At 41.7% G+C, this 23,967-nt stretch overlaps 1 protein-coding gene across 2 annotated transcripts in view; it reads left to right on the forward strand.

Moving 5' to 3' along the window:
• Positions 1-23,967, forward strand: part of iqsec3b (IQ motif and Sec7 domain ArfGEF 3b) — a 37,084-nt gene that overhangs the window by 1,204 nt on the left and 11,913 nt on the right. For both annotated transcript variants that reach the window (XM_086298550.1, XM_086298548.1), the window contains exons 2-7: positions 4,887-4,961; positions 9,439-9,556; positions 10,589-11,023; positions 12,032-12,759; positions 13,507-13,668; positions 15,890-16,012. In XM_086298550.1, the coding sequence (XP_086154676.1) occupies positions 4,887-4,961; positions 9,439-9,556; positions 10,589-11,023; positions 12,032-12,759; positions 13,507-13,668; positions 15,890-16,012 (1,641 nt within the window). The remainder of the gene's footprint in view (positions 1-4,886; positions 4,962-9,438; positions 9,557-10,588; positions 11,024-12,031; positions 12,760-13,506; positions 13,669-15,889; positions 16,013-23,967) is intronic.

A 23,967-nucleotide genomic window follows, 5' to 3' on the forward strand; every position in this document is an offset into this window, starting at 1 on the left:
CACGATCACTGGATCATTACATAACAAACAGCTGGAGGCCTGTACGTGTGTTCGTGCGCGGGCGCGCGTGTGTGAGCGAGAAACACACTCAGCGCAGCGGTCAGAGTCAGCAGGAGACAGAAGCAGCTTCACGTGTGACGATGACACACCTCGAGCCGCTGTCCGTGTTTGCTGGCTTTCCTTGTCAATTACCACCAGGGATCTACAAGCTCCCACGGGATCTCAATTCCTCTGATGTTCCCCTGGTAGATGAGATACACACACACACACACACACACACACACACACACACACACACACAGTACCGCCTCCTGCTTGTCACCAGAGCTTCACAGAATATCACCCTAATGAGGGAAGACCCATGTTTCTCTCTTTGCCAGAGTGTGTGTGGTGTTCTTTCTGTTCATAAGTTTTCTATCAGCAGGAGCCCTTATTGGTCTCTCTGGGACTCCACCCCCACTGAGGGGAGCAACACAGAATGAAGTTGTGATGAGAGGTGCAGAGGAGCACATATTAACATTAGTGATATTAATCCAAAAGTGCACATGATCATGCATCTTACAGTCGCAGCTCCATGTGCACGAGTGTGTGTGTGCAGAGTCCCTGTTGCTCCTCTGGACCCTGTTGCACTGCGTTGACCCCAAGTTGTTCCTGAACGTCTTACTCTGCAACGACAATTTATTGCTCAAGAAACAGTATTACACAGATTCTTAATTATAATTAAGAAGAGGGGAAGAAATTACAATAACAATAATTTTTTGTTATTAAACGAGCTCAGAGCTTGGAGCAGAACATCCCCCAGATGAGCAGGCTGCTGCAGAGCAGTTGGCTAAATAGCCCTCTTGCTCCTGTGGGTACTGATGTATGTCCTTGAATGCAACCTTACGCCTCTGCTCCCTCAGTGATTTTAAGTCTTTTGGATTAGACCAGTAGCCTAACACCTAATGTCTACTTTTGCTTTTGGCAAGCCAAGCAGGAGAGGAGGAGAAAAGCTTTTCACCTCCCTGCTCCATCCTGTCTGCAGCTAACTGGAAATCAGATCTCTGCTCCATTAGTCCTGTTGCCAGCTAATTAACCTGTATAAGTTGTGTGATTGTGCATATGCATATGTGCTGGCATGCCTTCGTTCACACATCCCACTCTATCAGTTAATTTGAAGATTTATTTTAACTCACTATCGACTTTTGTGACAAACAGAGACATGTGGACTAGAGTTCTACATTGGGTTGGCTGTGAGTGTATTTATGTTTGCATTGTCATTGTTGCAGAAACCAATGGATATGCCTATGGGGGAGAGGCAGGATCCTCTCCTCCACTCATTCTCAGTCTTTCTTTCCAGCTGAGCCTTCTATCTGCCCCACTTAGCCCATGGAGCGAACAGTAATCAGCCATTCTCAGGAGAGGGAAAGGCAGAGAGCTATAAAGAGAAAGAGAGACATGCATGCCCAGTTGTTGTCTTTGATGGAGCCCTTGGAGGTGTCTAGAGGAAGGAGCTTGAGGCTGACACTGTGAATGGACCGCTGAAAGAGAGGGGAGTTGAGAGAGATGGGAGGGTGGTTAAAAGAGGAAGAGGAGGCAAAGAGAAGCACATTCATTGTACAAAAATTGAGACAGGTACAAAGAGAGAGTAAAACACACACAGAAAAAAAGAGCTGTCTCCACGATCTATCCGTCTGGCAAACAAATGCAAAGGCTGAACAACACTTTGCTATCCTGTGGCGGCATGAAATGTGCATACAAAGAACTGGTAATGTTTTTGAGTCCAAATGGAGCTGATCTTGTTGCATGCCAACCCTCCTCCATCGCTCCTCTCGCCTTACACTTTGTACTGGGTACTGGCTGATGAAAGGCATTGCGTTTTAAGTGCTCTTACAAAACAGGGAAGAGGAGAGGGGAGGTGCAAGAGAGAGGACAGAGCTCACAGAGAGAGAAAGAGAGAGAGCCAGAGAGAACATAGGCCAACAGCAGGAGGCATGTCCTGTTAAAATATTCACCTGTTCTCTTTGTAAGTGTTGTTGCAGACGAATGGCCGTTACGTGTGTGCCTTGTACAGACAGATGGACCCGCTGAGTGTTTGTGTGCGAGTGTGTATATGAGTAGCCTATGTGTGTCTGCTCAGGCTGGCCTCTTCTTCCCTGTATGACCAAATAAAACTGAGCAGAGCTGAACTGTTTTATATTAGCCTGACAAAAACTTCCAACTCTCATCATGATGGACAAACTGGAGTTGACTTTGGGAGTTGAGGTCTTACAACAACTGCCTGAACAGTCAGCTCCTATTTAAACCAGTATAGTTAAAAATAGGCTATATTGTATTTGCTTTCCTTTGGAGAGTTAGAGGATGAATGATCTTTATCTTATCATTTTGATACATTAAACACGAAGCTATAGCCTAGCAGGAGTAGATGAAAAATAAAAGTGAAAAAGCAAACTCACCCCCCTGCATATTTTAAAGTTCCTAAATTAAAATGTCATATTGCTTTATTTAATCTGTGCAAACCCCAAAGTGCAAGCAAGAAAATTTGTAGTTTTACACTGTAGTATTTCTCGGCCAGATTAATTAATTCACTGGACTCAAAGCAAGTAGTCTGGGACAAAAAAATACCATGGTCAGCAACCCCTCTGCAATCTAGTCGTAACTTTAAACTCTTCTCGAGATGTGGCTTCGTGCTGTGCGTCTCCTCTTCTAAACTTGATGAAAGCGAATTAATTTACTTTCCAAAATGTAAAAAGTGTTCCATGTTTTCTTTCAATTGCTGATGTGGTAACAGTATCAGTCATATGGCTCTCCATTTCATCGAGGTTGTGGCCTCAGAAATAGTTTCACCCTGCAATTTAGTGTAAAGACACTCTTTTATATTTGATGACAAAGATCCGTGACTGAGCTGTATCTTCCATAAACTCTGAGCTTTCACACAATTTCATTTTTCTGCTCACCTGTCAGTCAGATGTGCATTAGACAAAGTATATTTTGGCATCATCTCATCCAAAACCAAAATAGACGGTGAATGGCACAGGGAATGTAGTTTACAGGCTTACGGGGATGTTTAAACTCCTTCAGTTGTTGAGCCAGCGATCGATTCCTGGCTCCTCCAGTTCACGCACTGAAGAGCCTTTGAGCAAGACACTAAATCCCACATACGACCCGTTTACATCCATAACTGATAAAGCATCGTACCCGCAGAATAATACAGTCTACAGTATAAACAGATTTGAATCAGATTTTTAATGCAAAGCATTTTGAGTGCTTACTAAGATTAAGAAATACTAAGAAATTGGCTTTTTAAATGACAATTTACAGCATCAAAACCTCATCAAGTGTAAAATTAATAAAAAGCAGATCAAATTACTTTAAAAACATGGAAACGTCTCAAACTACAAAAAGGTTTGTGGCTATATAGAGTAGATCAGGTGTTAAAAAGTAAGATTTATTCAAGTGTGTAGACTTGTTTTAACCTGCAGGAAAACTAGAGGGGGACCGTGTTACTGTTTATTAAACATCTATCTGCGTACTAAAAAAAAGGGGGGAAAGGGAATATTCTTTGACAAGCATGTTTGAAAATTACTTGTTTCAGATGTATGACAGAGCAGTTTATGTTTTTAGCTCCAGTGATTTCAGAAAGTCCTCTTAGCTTGATATATTCCCTTTTTTGCCCCGCTTTACCTGATGTTTAAAGCGGATCAACGGCACAACAAAGACAACAACTACAATGGAAAAATGAATATTCAGATCTAACATGATTGTTTTGGAAATTTTTTGAACCTCCTGGGATCAAGCTGTTAACAGAAGAGTGTGAAAATTACTGCAAAACCTGCAAAACAAAACCCAAAAAAGATGAATCCAGGTATAATAACTAGTCTATAAATTCCACAAAAAGCAGTTCTTTGTGTCAGAGGTGTCACTGGGGGGCTTAGGTGTTACAACAGATGAAGCAGTATTATTCATACCAAATAAATATGAATAATTTTTGCCATGCATCTTTTAAAAAAATGAAGACAAAAAACCCCACAGTGTCCCTTTAAGTCTGTGGAAGTTGCTGTGAAACGATAGCTTTTTATAGCTCAGACTGTCATTCCTAGTCTTGCACTGACTCTGACTGCCTGTCACTGTGGGTCTGTGTCATGAGCAATATGCTGCGCCCAGGTCAGAAGACTTGCTGTAGCGTAGCCAAGAAATTCACTGTCAGCCGAATCCTTTCAGCTCAGCATGAAAAGACCAATACTACACCAAGACCTCACAAAAACTTAGCTGGATGGACAGTGATGATCATGCTAATTTTCAAGCCTCTGGTAGTGGAAGGTGTCCAGCATTCGGAAGGTGAAAAGGTCGAACGGCAACAGCTTCCACGTGATGCATGGGATTTTTTTGTCCGTTGTTCTCCTCGGTTGTAATCTGCCCCAGATAAAAGGACTAGCAAAGTGCTTAAAATATGAATGTAAATGCAAAATGTATGAGAGAGAAATGAAAATGAGAACTTAAGAAAAACACAGGAAGCAGAGCCAGAATAACCATCTGTCCAGATTGGGTTAGGGGAATTCTGCTAAATCACCACTGATCTGCTGAATTGGAGAGGAGGGGAGAGGACGAGCACATCCGGATACACAAACACATAAGTGCTCCCACTCTATCTAAGCTTTCTCAGCCTTGAATTGACCTACATAGGGTATTTACCCCGGGATCAGTGGCAAGTTGTGTAATGCAATGTTACAATAATCCAGCATCCAAGAAGCACTTCTTCAGGATCTTTTGTGATGTCGGGAATGGGCGCAGAGAAGCGTATTAGCACAAGGCAATCCAACAACTGAACCAATAACAACCTGAAAGACATGCTTTCCCTTCAAGTCTATCCACCCCACTGCTTTCCTCACCTGTCTCTTCTGCTGCAGGAGCGAGACTGTGCTGCATCAGTTTTGCTGCCCCGCCCCTGAGCATCCAGAGACTGAGACCACTAGCTCGTCCAGGTAAGCCAAAGATACTTTAATGGACTTTTTTTTTTCTCTCACAGTGTGCTCTTGCAACAATGTAAAACATCCAGTCTGCATACATACACTCTGTGCATTAGTGCCAGCTGAGCCATTTCAACACCCAGGCCTTTAAGCATGCCTGATAGCCTGCTTGCTCTTTATTGAACCACATGTGAGTGTGAATTGGTGCATTTATAGACCTATTGTGCATGGATTTCATAAAGATAGTTAAATGTTCTGTGACTAAACTACACCTCTGACAGCCTCAAGGGTAACTCACATATTCATAGGCATATAAATGGGAAGTGTGGGTAACCGAACTGATATTCCCACTATGAAAGCGCCTATGGCAACTCTGACGCAACCCTCGCCACTACCATAGTAACTGGAGAATCTACTGTAGTGACTTTTACCGTGTGACTGTGCGTGGGCAGTGCTGTCTGTTTGTGATGTGAGTTGTTTGTGAGTATGTAGAAAGTATTGTGTATGAGGATGTGTGGGAATGCATGACATTTCACTTGGATTTTTGAATGAGCCGTTAAAACTGTGAAAAGCTGATTTTGTCATGTTTCTCAATGATTATTGTTTTTCCACCCTCCTCCCGAATGTCTCCCATCTTCTAATCCTCTGTGCTCTGTTTCTAAATCCAGTCGTTCCCGGTCTATTTCTTTTCCTCCAGTCTCTTCATCTGCTATGGCGTAGTTTTCCTCCCTGTGTTGTTTATTTCTTCTCATTATTTATCTGTCTGTTGGAAGACTCTTCTAATCAGCTCACTGCAATTATTTCTATCTCATCCCTCCTTATCAAGTCTCTCACTTATTCTGCTTTTATTAATATCACCATCTGTCTGTCTGGAATCCCTCTCTTCTCTCTGATCTGATGACTTTACTCCTACACCCACATATCCCTGATTGGATGGGCACAGCGGCAGTGGACAGCCAGCTGAGATGATGATGAGATGTAGCGGAGATGTAGCTCATTATTATCATCGTTACACAAAGTTTTGTGCTCTCGGTGGCTGCTAACCTGCACCCACGTCTACGCGCTGATGTTCGCTGAATCCATCAGAACACACAAACCTCCCAAGAGATGCTACGAGATCTGCCTCTAGCTTAAACTGGTGTGCCTTTTCTCCTTTACTCAGCCTTTTCGCGTGTGAGCGAGTTCTCCCCTGGCTGTACAGTACTTTAGGTCTCCGTGGGACTGTGAGCAATGCGTTTTGACAGATGTTCAAATCTTGCCACCTTGTCACACAAAAGCAAAGGCAGGAGTCTATGTTTGCGAGCGTGTACGAGAGGAAGAGAGGGTGCCCATATCATTACAGAGGCTTTTGCTGTCCAGATGCATTAATAGCTGACTCTTGCTTTTAAATCCTCTAATGTATTCTAATGTACTCTAATGTATTCTGATGCAGTACTGGGGCATGGCAGTGTTTTAATAGAGTTTTTGATATAGACAGCCTCCAGCATGCACACCCCAACACACAGTCTCAACCTTCCTGTTTCCTCTCTATTTTCCTATCGCACTCTTTCCTCTGGTCCCACGCTCTCTTTTTCCATCTATTTTCGCTAACTTTATCTCATTTAATGATAAGAGCGAGCGTCTCTGGCCCTATCTGTGACTTTTAGCTCGGTACTCAGAATAGTTGCTTTCACAGCAATCAAAGAAAACAAAGAGGAAATTTAGTGATGCAGTCATTATTTAACCATGAGCGGGCTTTTTGTTCTCCCTGGTCCCGTTTAGCACTGGTCCTCTTCGTGTAAAAATTATTAGAGTAAGCCTTATCTGGGAGGAAGAAAGAGTGAACAAGCACACAACGTCATGCGCACACATTCAAGGAGGTTTCTGGTTTTGACTATGAGAAAAAAATTATTATAAAGAAATGGTGCTGCTAAATTCCAAACAGTATTTTCCATGAATATGTAGACAAAGTGTCTTAAAATGCCTGTTTGTGTATTTTGGACATTTTCTCATGACTGGTCTGGAAAAAGACATCTTATGGAAATAAAATAACCCAAAATTTCAAAATTGACCTCCGTATGAAAAAAAAAACATGCCTTCACCTGTAGTTTCTTTTCATAATCAATACACATACTCACCTGCTACTTTATTGGTTTTAGTAATTATCTAATCAGTCAATTACAATGCAGCAATTTAATGCATGTAAACATGGTCAAGAGAACCTGCTGAAGTTTAACCTGAGCATCGTGGTTGTTTGTAGCAGACTGGCCTGATTATGTCAGAAAACAGAAAACGATCTGAAAAAGAGAAAACATTCCATGACAAAAATGCCTTGTTGTAATCAGAGGTCAGACGATTATTACAAAAGGCATCAGTAACTCAGAGAATGCAGAAGAGCATCTCTGGACAGGCTTATAGCAGCAGAAGACCACACCAGACTCCTCTCCTGTCAGCTTGGAACAGAAAATGGAGACAATTGTTCACACTGGCACAAAAAAAAATTTGTTTGGTCTGATGAGTTTCATTTTCTGCTGCAATATTTGGCTGTAGGCTCTAAATTTGGCATAAACAGCAGGAAAGTTTGGATCCACCCTGCCTTTTATTAACAGTTCAGGTTGTTGTTGATGGTATAATCAATAATTTCTTGGTACACTGAGCCTCTTAGTGCCACTTGAGCATTGTTTAAATGTCACAGTATTGAGTATTGTTGCTGTCCATGTCCATCCCTTTATGACCAAACCGTATCTATCTTCAGGATGGATAGGATGGAGCAGGTCAGCCACTAATCAGAAGGTCGGTGGTTCGATCCCAGGCTGCCTCCTGGCTGCATGCCAAATATCCTTGGGCAAGATACTAACCTCATGTTTGCCTACTGGTGGTGGTCAGAGGGCTCGGTGGCACCAGTGTCCTGCAGCCTCGCCTCTGTCAGTGCGCCCCAGGGCAGCTGTGGCTACAATGTAGCTTGCCATCGCCAGTGTGTGAATGTGTGTGTGAATGGGTGAATGACTGAATGTAGTGTGAAGCGCTTTGGGGTCCTTAGGGACTAGAAAAGCGCTATACAAATGCAGGCCATTTACCATTCCAGCAGGATAATGTACCATGTCACAAAACTCAACATGACAATGGTCTCCAGAGTCCTCGGATCTCAATCTGATAGAGGATGTGCAGCCAACGAATCTGAAACGGGCGTGTGATGCTGTCATGTCAATATGGACCAAAATCTCAGAGGAATGTTTCCAGCACCTTTTTGAAGCTATGCCACAAATAATTAAGACAGTTCTGAAGGGAAAAGGGAAGTGAAGTGGTGGTGTCAGTCTGTTCATGCAATACTCTGGAACAAATCTGAGCAAACTTGACAAAATATGTCCCTCAGATCTCAGTACACAACATGTAATGAACATCAACAAATAAAAAGAAACATTCAAACTTCTCACATAGTAATAGAAGGAGGCCTGGAGAGATCGACAGATGTTTGGTAAATATGCATGAGCGGAGAATTGCTGAATATTTTGTCAGATGGTCATCAAGAAGACTTATAAGGAGGGCAAATATGAGAGTGGCTGCATGTCTAAACTAAACTAAACAATCTTCCATTTATATAACACTACAGTGCGAGCTAACCGCAAAGAGGTGATCATTTATGCTTTATATATAACATTTTAATTTACCGATTGAATAGGAGGAACAATCTATTGATAAACCAGTTACTGGTCAAGTGTGAGCTAGTCACCACTGAGGAATATAGGAAAACGTTCACTTCTATTACAGCTGATTCTTACCTCCTTAAGAGAGAGTCAGAGAATAAAGAATCAGTCTTTGACTGCTCACAGTTTATAGACATGCATCCTGCGATGATGGATCACAAGAAGATATTGATTCACATTACCGGCTCACAAGCAAAAAGGGTTGGGAACAACTGGATCAGCACACTAAAGGGAAATGAATCAATATTAACTGAATAGTAATTTAGGTTATTTTGGCTATTAATGGAAAAATAAAATGCTTTCACTGTTTGTCATAGTGTGAGGACTTGTGCATTTTCTCTATGTTGTATTATTGTGATAGAAATGAATATTGCTTGTGGATTGTTCATTTAATGAGTCATTTTTGGGTCCAAGAAATTATGATTTTTAAAAACATTTTTTTTTCATCACATTGACAAACAGCTGATGTGCTGTTTCTTTTCTGCAGAACACAATAAGAAAAAGCTGAGTTTTATGTTTGAAACAGCAAATAAGAGGTGGAGATTATAATTTTTACATAGTTTTACACTGTTACATATTCAGAGTTGCACACTTGCAACTTGCACTCGAGCCACAAATCTGACCAAATAGGACTGGGCACATAAAGCCAGTCAACCTCACCCTGGGCCGCCACAGCTACACATCACTGTCTGCGTGCTGCTCCCCTTATAAGTCTCTTCACATTTCACATACTTGATGACCAGCCACTGACATCAGAGTTTTACTCCGTCAGAAGGACTGATATCTTTCCGCTCTTATTTCTGTGTCAGTGGACAGATGCTGAGCCTGGAGGATGGCACCTCCTCTGGGGACAGACAGGAAACAGAGGGTACCAAAAGGGAGGGACCCAGTGAGTACGAGAGCACCCTGGAGAATAAAAACAAACAGGTATGTCTTTTAGCAGGTGTATGTGGGCTCATGAGCATATTTTGGGTGCTGAGGCAGAGCTGGTTGTTCTACCTGTCTTTGCACGAGAAGGTGTGCATGTGAAGGTTGCTCACTTGACACAGAGTTGGGTGACAAAAAAATAAAAACAGATTCCCATTCAGATCTATTTCTGTCTATGTTCACATGAAAAAAGAGCACCCAGGATACCACTGCCACAGAGACAGGAGCATGAACGATGCTAAGTTGTCATGGTAACAGCTAATAACTGCTTCTGGCGGCTGGAGATGTCTTTATTCCTCATAGGAAACTGCTGAAGGGTCCGCTGTTACTGCTAGCGCTGTTGCATGGATTCACTTATATGAGCGTGTCTGTGTGTACTTTTGGTATGATCAAATCCACGCACACACAGAAACACACACAAATGAGTGGCTGTCCTCCTTTTTCCCTCCCTTTTTGTCTCTTCTCCCCCTGCCTCCCACTTCTCCTTCGATTCCCTCTCGCCGAAAATGTAAGAGAGCAAAAAATTGTGGAGGACAGTGAGATTTTAAGCTGAGCTGCTCTGCCAACAAATGGAACAGAAATAAGCTTGTGCGGGTGTTTACTTTTCTATTCATTTTCTCAACAGCACCTTTGTCACAGCCCATCCATCCTCTTTTTCATGCCCCTTCAGCCAGTATTAGCAGCTGAATGATGATAGATGATGTTTACTTTGGTTCTAATAACACAAACACCCACCAGTTTTAAAAAGAGTGGACTGATAAGTAAGACCCAAGCGGGCGCTAGAAGACTCATGGACTAGTGGAAAGTATAATCAAGGCTTAAGAAGGGTGTGAGTGGGAATTTCATGATTCAAGTCAGCTCTTTTGATCTTTTGCAGGCATTGGCGCAAAATTGTAACATGTTTGCTTACTGCTGGATGAATAAGTATCTTTCATTAGATTTTGTGTGCTTTGCAGTACTATTCCTGAAATGTCTTAAAGTCTCAGAGTCCTGTCAACAAATTTAATATACTCGCTCTCTCCCTTTTCCCAGATAGAAGAGTTGGAGCAGAAGTATGGAGGCCATCTCATAGCAAGGCGGGCAGCCCGTCGTATCCAGACAGCCTTCCGTCAGTACCAGCTCAGCAAAAACTTCCAGAAGATCCGCAACTCATTGTCAGAAAGTAAGCTTCCTCGTCGGATCTCTCTACGGCATCCCAGCCCTTCGGGCAGAAACCGGAACGCAGCTCAGAGACACAGCTACACTCTGCATCCTGGAGGAGGACAGATACCTTTACGCTCTAAAACCCCCCCTCCACCCCCTTGCCGCTCCACGTCTCTGCCCCCATCGTCTCCTGCGTCAGCCCCGGCACCTCCCCCAACTCCTGCCCCAGGCTCAGGCCCAGGACCTGGACCAGGCCCAGCACCACCCACACCTCAAACCCCAGGACCCTCACTCACACAACTGGAAGACTGCTTCTCTGAACAAGTGAGGTTTTTGTTTTTTGTTTTAATCTTGTGTTGTAGGAATGCAAAACTGTATGATTTTATAAATGTTTTATAAACTTTTTATAAACTCCAGATAGAAATATCTGGAAAACCACTGAATGAATTATAACAATTTTTGGTACATTTTAGACATTGACCTTTCCATGACTGTGAATCCCAGTGACTTCTTTAACCCTCTAGTCAAATATTTTGACAGGTACAGAGCATATTACTATTAAATTCGATAGATACACCATGTCCTCATCATTCAGAAGATACATTTTTAACAACGTCTTGACTTTTGTGTCATTTTCTAGTAAATGTATTGGCAGAAAATTTGGTGTAGACATTCATAATCTCCTCGGGATCTTTTATAACTTTGATCATTCTTTGATGTCCTCAGGTCAAGATGTGAATGTGTCTGATACTGAGGTTTATGATGAAACATCTGCAAAACTGATGACATTCTTATTATTCTCTGACTTACTTTGTGTTTTAATGCAAATCAGCAAATGTCTGCATGGCATTATGACTTCATTAAAGCCAAGGAGCCCTACGAGCGTGTAGTCATGTTAAATAAGATTTTACCATATTCGTGAGGCACGCTGTCAGTATCAGTCTGTCCCATCATAAATCTACTGATCTCCGTGACAATATTCTCTTACCCTGACTGAACTTATCTTTAAATTCTCTTTAAATCTTGCACTACTTATCCAAGAACAGAGCTGACCCTCAGTGTCCTTGCATCTACACTTTATCTTACTTAGCTAAACTAAACTGACTGGCTCTAGTGACTTGATAGAAATGAGTTTAATCTTAATGCCAGTGGCCCACTCAGTAGTCCAGCTGCTGTCATTGTTAATTTAGTTCCACTAGTCTTACTAAAAGCCACTAATGAGCAACCCTGCGACTATCATAAGCTTTTACATACATGAATCATGGCCCTTGACCTGATTAAATCACGAGTTGTGATGTGAATTTTTATATTTTTTTGTGATCATACTTTCAGCTGCACTCCTTGGCGCAGTCAATTGATGAGGCCCTTCGTGGCTGGAGCTTGTCTGAGGGTGGAGAGGGCAAGGGACTGCTAATGGACCCCGGGGCGCTTCGTGCAGCTGCTGAGAGTGCTTGTCTGCCACGTAGTGCCAGCTCGCTGCTCATGGCGTTCAGGGATGTTACAGTTCATATTGACAGCAATAGCTCCTATACCATCTCCTCTGCCACCACCACAACCACCACCACCTCTTTGGGCAATGCAGGTGGGGGACAACCAGGTAGCAGGAAGACTTCTGTGAGTGGAATGGCTGGGGGAGGAGACAACCAGTCAGTGGAGGAGCCAGAGTTTCCTGCACCTCCGCCTAGTGAAGAGCTGGAAATGGTTGATCTAGGATCCAGGAGGGGTTCAGCAGTGCCAACTGCAGGGGGAGGAGGAATGGAAGGGGAGAACAGCACAGACAGACTGGGATCCTCCTCCACTTCTACCTCTACTTCCACTTCCATCTCCACCTCAGCCCAGACTAACCAACAGCCTGCCCAGATTTATACCCAGTACCAGCAGTACCACTACACTCATCCCCAGCAGATCTCCGGGGGGCCGAGCCCCGAGGCCCTGCAGGCTCTGGTCGTCTCTCTGCCGAGGGACCGCTGCCAGGATCCAGCCTCTTGCCGCTCACCCACCCTGTCTACTGACACACACCGCAAACGCCTCTATCGTATAGGACTCAACCTCTTCAATGTGTGAGTAGACCACCACACACACACACACACACACACACACACACACACACACACACACACACACACACACACACACACACACCGAGCACTCTCTCAGAAAATATATAATAAATATTTCTGCACCCTCTGGCTCAGGGTTCAAAGTACTCTTACTGCTGTTTGTGTCTCCAACACATCTCCAACAGCCATGCAAAACCGCTTTAGGCAGCTGCTCATTAGCGTTTGTGATTGTTGGGAGGAGCTGCCTGTTCAGTGTTATCTTCTGATGATCTGATGTCCATGGCAAAAAAAAGACATCAAGAGGAAGGCAGGGATGGGAATGAGAGAGAGAGACAGATGCAAAGAGAATAAATGCGGTGGAACATTAGAGGCAGTCAAGGAGGTCATGAACAATGCGAGAGCCACAGAGTTCCTATAAATAGTGTCCACGGTTGGACTGCACTTATTATTAGCTAATACAAATTAATGTAAATTAACCCATATGCATCAGTAACACTTGGTCTCTTTCTAAAGTCCACAGCTAACAGCTTTTGCGCACGGATGCGCCTCTCTTTTCCCTCTTTTTCCTAGTGCCTCCTCTGACACACACACACACACATATTAGGCACCCTTTCTCTTAAATATAGTGTAAGAGATTTTGTTTCGCGCTCAGCTCAACACACCTCTCTGCTTGAATGCACAAAACTTCTTACACGCACCATTCCCTCTAACGCTATGTGCTTTTCTCTATTTGTTATGTGCGGACAGGAATCCAGAGAGAGGCATCCACTTCCTGATTACGCGTGGTTTCGTCCCAGACACGGCCATCGGAGTGGCTCACTTTCTGCTGCAGAGGAAGGGCCTAAGTCGGCAGATGATTGGGGAGTTTCTGGGGAACAGCAAACTGCAGTTCAACAGAGATGTCCTTGAGTGAGTTCATGTCATTTCTCTGTCATCAGTCATCATTTAGGTTTATTTGATTAGGAAAAGATATAACTGACTTTATGGTGATAATAAGGCACCCCTTTTCTTATATTCTGATCATTCAAACGTTGTACTTCCAGTTAGAAATATAGGCTTCTTACAAATTTATAGCGTCAGTGCACAAACTTGTATGAACATGATGACATTTTGGGGGTTATTTTGTCAGATTTGACAAAGGTAATCCCCATAGTAATGAACCAATGACATTTATAAAACTGGTTTAAGTGCACCTCACTTTTTGAGTTTCCGATCATAAAATATTCTCTCACTCACTTTGACACTTTTTTCTTATCTTATGTCAAGCACCTTAGATCAGTGAAACAGAAACTGCGCTGCAGTCCAGCATCTGGACTGACAGCAATAGATCTTATTAACATTTACAGCTACATTGTTTAGGAGCGGATGTGAGTTAAGAGGTACAGTGGGTCATCTACCAACTGTAGGGTCAGTAGCTCAGCTACTGCTGTCTGCCTATTGAAGTACCCTTGGGCAAGATACTGAACCCCAAGCTGCTCCTGAAGGATCCATGGGAGTATGAACATGTCCATGAATGTTAGACGAGGTGCTTAGGTATAGAAAAAAGTGCTTGTATGTCTGGGTGATTGAGGCTCGTAGAGCTTTGAGTGTTTAGTACCAGTCTATTTAGCATTTACTCATTATAAAGTGAAAAAGTTTTTTTTGCTATTTGCCTATTTAATTTTCTCAATTTGAGTTAATAATCTTAACACAGTATTCATTTTGAAAATTTAAACCTTATCACATGGTTCTCTTCACCAGATTTAGATTGCTTCGTTGCTGCAAAACTGTAAATGCTCACATTTTCAGTCGTTTCACTTCTCATTGAATCGGGCTTTAAGATTAGAATTCCTTCCTGACCTTGGAAAAAAACAAACTCATTCACATGTAGCTGAGGAGCTGACCCCGCTATTTGTGAGGGTGCCCCTATTTTGAGGAGACCTGAAAGAATCAGGCTGTATAGAGGCTTTTTTAGGCACTGAGTTCTTTGTGGTTTCTTTTTTTTCTGCCTCTACAAAGGTTTCAAGGACAAACTGGCTGCTTGTTGATATTGCAGAAAATCACTGTGATACCTTATTTGAGAAATGTCTGCAAATGATAACAATTTAATGATGATCAAAGCTCCTGCACATGTGTGCTTATCTCTCTTCTCCTTGCCAGTATTCTCACAGGAAAAGTCATTTCTATACATACTTTGCATCCATATGGACCTCTTTAAAGACTTTTTCTTTTTCAGGAAAACCTAATCTCACTAATATTCTCATTTAGGTCCTTTAGTAGAGTTTCAATCATACATCATAGTACAAAGTCCGATGGTACTGTTGCTTTATATGGCTAAGAAACTGAGGTAAATAAAGTAAAACATCTGTTAAATTTGGACTTTCAAACTTCAGTTATTTTAAAAGCTATCTCAAACTGAGCTGGTTTTCGAAAGCAATTACCTTATAAATGAGCGTACGCGCAAAACTCACTTGACATGTGGCACCAGTTTGCGGAAATGGAAGACATCCATGAAAACATGCTTTTTCTTAATGTTTTGACACTCACCCCTTTTTGCATCCTCCCAGTGTAGGCTGCAGACTGAGAACCAGCGTAGCGAGGTTTTCTGCTGATGTTGTTGTACAGACTGTAGAAATAGGTCACTGCACTGAACACACACTTAAGCACACACCCTCACTTTCTTTCAAAGAGACACACTTGTATGGACACAAATACACCCATGCACCTAAATGTACATGCGCAATCTTGTACGTACTACTCCCATTACCGCAGTCTGTCCTCAGCCTTTCATGTTACCTCTCTCTTTCCCATTCCCTCTTTTCTTTTCATTTTTTGCCATCTCATCCCTCTTTTCCCACTATTTTCGGACTCTTTCTTCTCCACTGATATTTGCACAGCACGTGGGTATATGTGTGTGCACGTGCAAGCATGTTGTCTCTATGTGCATCATTCAGGTCAGTGGTTCTGTAATGGAACTATGACTGTAATGACGAGATTTGCCGTCAGCACTTGGGTACAGATAGTTTGTCTCAGATCCACTCGCACACTCACTCTGTTACCTTCTCACTACAGTGAAGTACTGAAACTAAACCCAGCTTCATTTTGCCTTTTTTTCTTGTCTTTCCCCCCCTCCCTCTCTGTCTCTTTATAGCTGTGTTGTGGACGAGATGGATTTCTCAGGCATGGAGCTTGACGAAGCCCTGAGAAAGTTCCAGGCCCATGTCCGTGTTCAGGGAGAAGCACAGAAAGTGGAGAGACTCATCGAAGCCTTTAGGTGAGACTGTCAGCTTGATCACAACCCAACCTCACTGACTAACGGGCTCTGGCTTTGATTTTTAACAATGTGCAACACAAAAACAGTGCATCATGTGACCGAGCAGGGCTGGGTAGTGCACTCTGAAGATTTTAACAGGAATGGGCCTTTTGCTTGTGGCCACCAATACAAATCAGAAAAACAATGGCACACAACCAAGAACACACACTTTGGAATAAAATTGAAGCAAAAAGCTTTTTCTGATCTCGCAGCCTTGGGGTAGCAGAATGCGTCCAAGATGGCATACTAATCAGCTCACTGTATAGACATAGAAGAATCGGCTGTTTTTGCTGGCTTACTGCGACAGGCTGTGATGACAGCAAAGCTCTGTGTCATTAATAAGTTACACTGATTTCCTGTAACCTTTGAATAAACTCAACAGTGTTTGATCATCAGCCAATCACAATAGGGATTTACACTGCAGCAAAATCAGCGTGTGTTCCATCAGGACAAGAATAGATGCTTTGTTTCGCAGCTCTCTTTTCACCAGATGACACTTCCCTGGCCAAATCATTTTCTTTTTAGGCTGCTGGTGCATGCTGGGTAGTTGCGTGTCCATCCCATTCAAAATCACACATGAATATGTAGAAGTTTGTTACTCACCAAGATCTGCCTCAGTTGGTTTTGTCCTCATTTTGTGTTGAATCCAGCCCTGAAGTCACGCTAGTGTATGCTGCTGATAAAGGTCTTGAAATGCCAAGTGGAACTTGTTAGACTTACTGCAGTTTGCAGACTACACTTATACCTTTCCTGCAAACTGTCTAGCTTTGCTTCTAACAAATACCTGGATGGAAACTGTTTTATTTTAAAATCATGCTATTTAACCTTTAACTGAGGCAATAAACAGATAGAAGCAACCAGACAAATAAAAGCTGCAACTTTGGTCCCCTGGCTGGCCATGTCCTTGATAAGTCCTAAAGATATCCAAAGCGTCCCCTCAGGACTAAAAATGCAATAAAAATGCCCTTCATTGTTTTCTATTACAGAGAAATTGCTTGAATTGCTCTATACATTTAATGTCCTTCCCTTGATGTACTGCTCTTTCCCTCAGGAATGCCCACACTGTCACCAGCATGACACGGCTTGAGTCAGTGGCCTCTTTGAACTCATTAACCAAGACGTCATTTTCCCTGTTCACACCATAACAAATGTTCAGCTTGTTAGTAGGCTGCCAACAAATTTCTGCATCCTCATTCTGACAAATCTTATGACTGTTAATACAGTTTCCTCCTTCTTCTGTGACAAGGGCGGTTTGTCCCTCTGAAGACATTGAACAGCCCACAGGCCTGCTGCTTTAAGCTGAATACTATTGTCAGCATTCAAACATGTTCACAAAACCATTGTGTTTAGCAGGTAATGATCACCATGTTTACCATATCAGTTTGCATTGCTAAACAGCACGCAAGGCAAACAGCAGATGGAAGTACAGATGGTAGGAATGTCATTAGTTTTGCAGGTATTTGAGTTAAACCAAAATAATGGACAGATTAAAATGCTGCCTGACTGCACTACAAGTTTTGCCAGAGGCTCATCATCGACATTACAATTTATATGTGAGGACCACACTGTTAAAAAAAACATCTTAAAAAAACAGTAATATTCCGGCAGCTGGGGCGCCAAAATACTACCGTAAAATAACAGAAAATAACTTTCTCATGAAAATACAGTTATTTTCAGTAATGAAAATAGAGTTTGTTGCGCTAATTTTACATGGGATTCTGCCTTTTCCAGTAAAATACTTTTATATTAGGATTTTTTCCTACAGTGCAGCCATACCCGCGACCTTGTGGTTGTTAGTTCACATTCATTGGCCGATGTTTAGCGTCATGTTATTATGTGTCCCAACATCCATCCTAGATGACATGAAATTTTCAGCAAAATTATAATTCAAATACTCCTTTAATTATTATTGTTCTCATTAATTTTCAATTTTTCCATAGTATTACATTTGAATTTAACAGATCATTCTCTCACATAACAGACAAATATTTGTGAAATTATGATACATTTCTGAATGTATTTTTACAATCTAAATATGCATACAGTGGGGCAAAAAAGTATTTAGTCAGCCACCGATTGTGCAAGTTCCCCCACTTAAAATGATGACAGAGGTCAGTAATTTGCACCAGAGGTACACTTCAACTGTGAGAGACAGAATGTGAAAAAAAATCAATGAATCCACATGGTAGGATTTGTAAAGAATTTATTCGTAAATCAGGGTGGAAAATAAGTATTTGGTCACCTCAAACAAGGAAAATCTCTGGCTCTCACAGACCTGTAACGTCTTCTGTAAGACGCTTTTCTGTCCCCCACTCGTTACCTGTATGAATGGCACCTGTTTGAATTCATCATCTGTATAAAAGACACCTGTCCACAGCCTCAAACAGTCAGACTCCAAACTCCGCACGGGGGGACCTGGTGAATGACCTGCAGAGAGCTGGGACCAAAGTAACAAAGGTCACCATCAGTAACACACTACAACGGCAGGGAATCAAATCCCGCAGTGCCAGACGTGTTCCGCTGCTGAAGCCAGTGCATGTCCAGGCCCGTCTGAAGTTTGCCAGAGAGCACATGGATGATACAGCAGAGGATTGGGAGAATGTCATGTGGTCAGATGAAACCAAAGTAGAACTTTTTGGTATCAACTCAACTCGTCGTGTTTGGAGGAAGAAGAATACTGAGTTGCATCCCAAGAACACCATACCTACTGTGAAGCATGGGGGTGGAAACATCATGCTATGGGGCTGTTTTTCTGCCAAGGGGACAGGACGACTGATCCGTGTTAAGGACAGAATGAATGGGGCCATGTATCGTGAGATTTTGAGCCAAAACCTCCTTCCATCAGTGAGAACTTTGAAGATGAAACGAGGCTGGGTCTTCCAACATGACAATGATCCAAAACACACTGCCCGGGCAACAAAGGAGTGGCTCCGTAAGAAGCATTTGAAAGTCCTGGAGTGGCCTAGCCAGTCTCCACACCTCAACCCCATAGAAAATCTGTGGCGGGAGTTGAAAGTCCGTGTTGCTCGGCGACAGCCCCAAAACATCACTGCTCTCGAGAAGATCTGCATGGAGGAATGGGCCAAAATACCAGCTACTGTGTGTGCAAACCTGGTAAAGACCTATAGTAAACGTTTGACCTCTGTTATTGCCAACAAAGGTTATGTTACAAAGTATTGAGTTGTATTTTTGTTATTGACCAAATACTTATTTTCCACCCTGATTTACGAATAAATTCTTTACAAATCCTACCATGTGGATTCATGGATTTTTTTTTTCACATTCTGTCTCTCACAGTTGAAGTGTACCTCTGGTGCAAATTACTGACCTCTGTCATCATTTTAGGTGGGGGAACTTGCACAATCGGTGGCTGACTAAATACTTTTTTGCCCCACTGTATGTACAAAAAAATATATTTAAAAAAACAAGTAAATTATGTTTTACTATATTTACAGTTATTTTACCTTTGACATGTAAAATCACAGTGTACTTATGTAAATTTAATGATATTCTAGAAAGACAGTACAAAACTGTAAAATATACAGTAAGACACTTTGACATTACTATTTTTTGGAACAGCGCAGTTTCATGAAAACTGCTGATATACAATACTGCTAGCATGGCTAATGTAAGCATGCCAGAAATACAGCATGTCTTTCAGTGCAAGAACAAGTAAGTACAACTTCAATTAGTGATTTCTTTTCTTTCTTTCTTTTTTTTAAAAATATATTTTCTATCTGCCTGTTGTATAACATTTGTGCTGACAGATTCATTCCTCCTGGACACGGAGGATACCATTCTGTCCCAAATCTGTAGAGAACTGTTCTGCCATTTCTCACAAGTTATTTTTTTCAGCTCTCGTTGCTGGAGGGATTTTGCTGTGCTGCTATCCTTTGCAAAATATTCCAAATGAGTTATCCTACATTCAAGTTAGGGAAATATATATATATATATATATATATATATATATATATATATATATAGCCATGCATTCACTTCTTCCTTTAAAACTGATCGTTTTTTCTCTGACCTGTCCTTTCAAGACTGCGAGTCGTCTTTTCTTCCAGTCTTTGGGTATATAAAGATGCATTCATAGAGCCATCTGTAAATGTCATCTCCCCTACAAGCTTGTGCACTCATGCATTCCCATATCAGCCTACGCCTACATCCATGTTTCACTGTTGGTGCTCTTCAGCCACTGTGGTATTTCTTGCCTTATTGACATCAGGCATGCAGGATCTATCTGTATCATCTACAAATGCATTTATTTTGCTTTTCTTTTAACCAAAGAATGTGCTAGAATTCATTGATGTTATTTTCTCAGTTTTGCTGTTTTTGTGCCATGTTGTCGACAGTGGTTTTCTTCTTCGAAACCATTCCTGTCTTGTATGTACTGTTTGGGCATTTTTGAAGAAGTTTCCATAAATAGTGTTCTGGTTCAGAGCATATACACATGATCTTGACCCCATTGAAAAGATTTTAATATTCATTTAATACAGAAGTGACTCCTGAGATTTAGAGCATCCTTTAAAGAGTGTTCTAGGCAGCATTTTTCAAAGAAAAGCTCTAACCGGATGCTCTGCTGTGAGGGGTAATATTTCTAACCTCATGTTGCACGAGACACAACCAAGGACAGAGCTGAGTCAGTTCCGGTTTTTACAGGGTAATTTGTGGGTGTGTTATTCAGTTAACCTGGAAATGAGATGAGTAATCACGTTTTTGATTTCTGTTTTTCAGTTTGTAATTTAAACGTACACCTTCTTTTCTGTTTGTCTTTAATTATTTATACAAATTAACATCACATCAATGAAGAATATCATATTGTAAGTAGAAAAAATAGTACAGTTAACATAAGATGACTCACTGTTGAATTAATGCCCACGATTGTAAGTGAAGGAACATTTGATCCAGTGCAAAAATGTGGCTTGATCAAAGTGTCTTTAGCACATCTAGGGAAACACTGCATGTCTATGACACTGATTAAGACACTACTGTTTATGGGGGGTTTGGCTACACTGACAGCAAGCACCACTTATTTATTTATTTATTTTGGATTGAGACGTTTTTTAGATTCTAGATTTTAGATAATGTGAAAAGTACAGAATCCCCGGCCTATCCATTAAGAAAAGTGTTCTTATTCCAAACAAGAGGTGGTGAGGGAAGAGAGGAAAGGGAGCAGTCATGACACTTCCCCTCTCTGATTCTGATTTGAGGGCCAATCAGAACACCCACTGCGGTCATCAGTTAATCACAGAAACACTCAATCATACATACTGAGCCTTTGGGTGCAGATTATAAAGTCATCAGTGATCTGAGACCACACTTTCTGGAGCTGGGAGTTTAGGTCAGAAATGAGCGGGCTTTATCGGGACTGCCAGACATCCACTACCATATCTGTTATGTAACACTTGTTATGTCATCTGTTTGAAGCGTGTTGTACTCTTGTCGAAAGCAGTTCTTTTATACAAAGTGGTATTTGTGCCAGCTGGCATGCAACTTTTATATGCAGATATGAAGATAAGCGATCAGAGCTAGTGTTTAAATAAACTGGTTACATAAGACGGAGATGTGTGGTTGAAAATGTGTGAATGAAACAGAAATACACGCTCATGCTTACCACTACCGATTTAGTCAACTGTTTGCTCACTCACTGAGAAAACATGCACACATATGCACTTTCACATCCATGCACATGCCCATTTGCATGCATACGCTCACAGATACAGCAGAGCTTGCCTTGAATTCAGTCTTTGATTAATTTTTTGCAGAAGTTGGCAAGTCTGCTGATACAGATTCATCTGTGAGTCTGTGGTTTTGTATCTATGTGCGGGTGCCTGTTCTATCTGCAAAGGAGTTTGAGACGAGCAGGATCTAGTCTCTCTCAAACAAAGGCATTTCTTCTGAACTGTACAGCGTGATTAATACTCACTGACTCCTCTGACTTCAGTTCTGGTTTGGAATGTGAGAAATGGCTTTCTGGTTGCACCGGTCTCAGATGTGACCTCTTGATTGCATACGCTCTTCCAAGTGCATAGTCCTCTAGAGCAGAGCAGCCCCTCTCCGTGTCTGCATCGTGCCTGACTGCAAAGATAAAAGCCTCCCGCCACTGAAATGGCCCACTGTGTAAGTGTAAGTGACAGTAAGAAAGAGAAGGAAAGAGCTGTGGAAGAAGGAGGGGTGGAAGTGAGAGTTTGTGAAGGCTATGGGCACCAATGGGTCAAAGCAAGTCCAAATGCAGCATCTCTGGTTCCTAAACAAAATGGGGAGAATTTTCTTAGCTGTATTGCACTGTCAAATTTCTCTGCTGTCCTGTCTTTCATATATGGTGGAGTGACGGCTTTCACATTTGAGCTAAAGTTAATTAGTGAGATTAGAAAGAGAATTATCTATCTTCAAATTACAGCAGGAATCTACTGTCTTTACAACTAGATCAGTATGCAAGCATCTCTCTTAAAGATGTCCTGATTTTTTTTATATAGCATGAACTCACCAATCAGTTGTATGCGTGTGTGTGTGTGTGTGCGTGTGTGTGTGTGTGTGTGTGTTTGTGTGTTAGTGTGTGTGTAAATAACTGTGCCAAAGTCTCAAGCCACCTTTTCCTTCTTCATATTTTGCTGCCAGGGAACCCAACCGCTTTTTAAATTTTTTTAAAGTGGTCTCGAGCTAGTCAATAGTTCCCCATGTTTTTAGAAGGTCTTTCAAAGTTTTTCTTTGAATATGAGTACTGCTTTTTCACTCATTTTCAGTTCAGTCCTTGTAAATGACCACTTTCATTTTCAGTCATTAAGCCATAAAAATGCACCTCAAGCACAAAACTCAAGGGATGAATCGGTTTTCTGTCTTCACATCACAGGTGACCTATCAAAGAACCAATTGATCAGTCTACAGCAACTGAACACTATCTGAAAGTTTTTTTTCCAGGAAATAGGAAAAATTCAGAAAAGAACTGACACAAGCCCTGAGCGGTGAACCTGACTGCTGAGCATCATTAGAAATGGTCTCAGTGGAAGGATGGCTGTCAAGAAGCCATTCTTAAGGAAGGAAAACAGGAAGAAAAGTTTGAGGTGTGGCAAATTACCCAAGAACTGGACTGAAAATCAGTGGCTGCAGGCCTTGTAGAGTGATGAATCCAAATTTGACATTTGGTTCATATTATTGTTAATTGTACAGAGGTCAGGAGAGAGATACAACTGCGAGCGTCTACAGCCATCTGTAAAACACGGTGGAGGCTCTGTCATGGTTTGTTTAGGATCTTCTAAAACTTGATGAAATTATAAACATAGAAAAGTACAATTAGATTTTCATCCACCATAAAATACTGTCTGGAAAGCATCTGACATACAACGTGTACTTTTCAGCCTGGCAGTGTTTCCAATTTCAATGCAATAAAAACATACCTGGGTAGAAAAACACAACATGTAACACTACCAGTCATGAATTAACAGCCTGCCCAGAGTGTGGTTCTCAACATTACTAAAGCAGTGTGGGATCATCTTGACAGAGAACAAAACAAGAGGCAGACAAAATCTAAAGAAGAGCTTCGAATATCCTTCAAGAAGCATGAAGCACTAATCTTGAAGACTACTTAAAGAAATTACAAGAAAGCTTGCCAAAGAGAGTGCGGCAATTTTGAAGAATAAAGGCGATTATTCTAAATATTGACCTTCAAGCTTGTCAGAAACCCTGTTTTTGAATCATGTGCTGTTTTTGCATTCGTGCTTGCCCATTTCACCTACACATATTTCCCATTTTCTTTGCACCAAAAGAAGAAATGAGGGGTGGCTCAAGACTTTTGCACAGCACCGTATTTGTAAGAAATCCACATACACAAATATATAAACACAGAGCATATATTTCTTATGTTGTTTGTTAATTTTACACTTGACGAGTGCACGATAGGCTCACCAAATCAAAAA

Source organism: Aulonocara sp. 'chitande type north' Nkhata Bay, linkage group LG7 (assembly GCF_057382095.1).
Source record: "Aulonocara sp. 'chitande type north' Nkhata Bay isolate Kocher_YH1m ecotype deep benthic linkage group LG7, A_spYH_male_GT1.1, whole genome shotgun sequence".
Taxonomy (NCBI): Eukaryota; Metazoa; Chordata; class Actinopteri; order Cichliformes; family Cichlidae; genus Aulonocara; species Aulonocara sp. 'chitande type north' Nkhata Bay.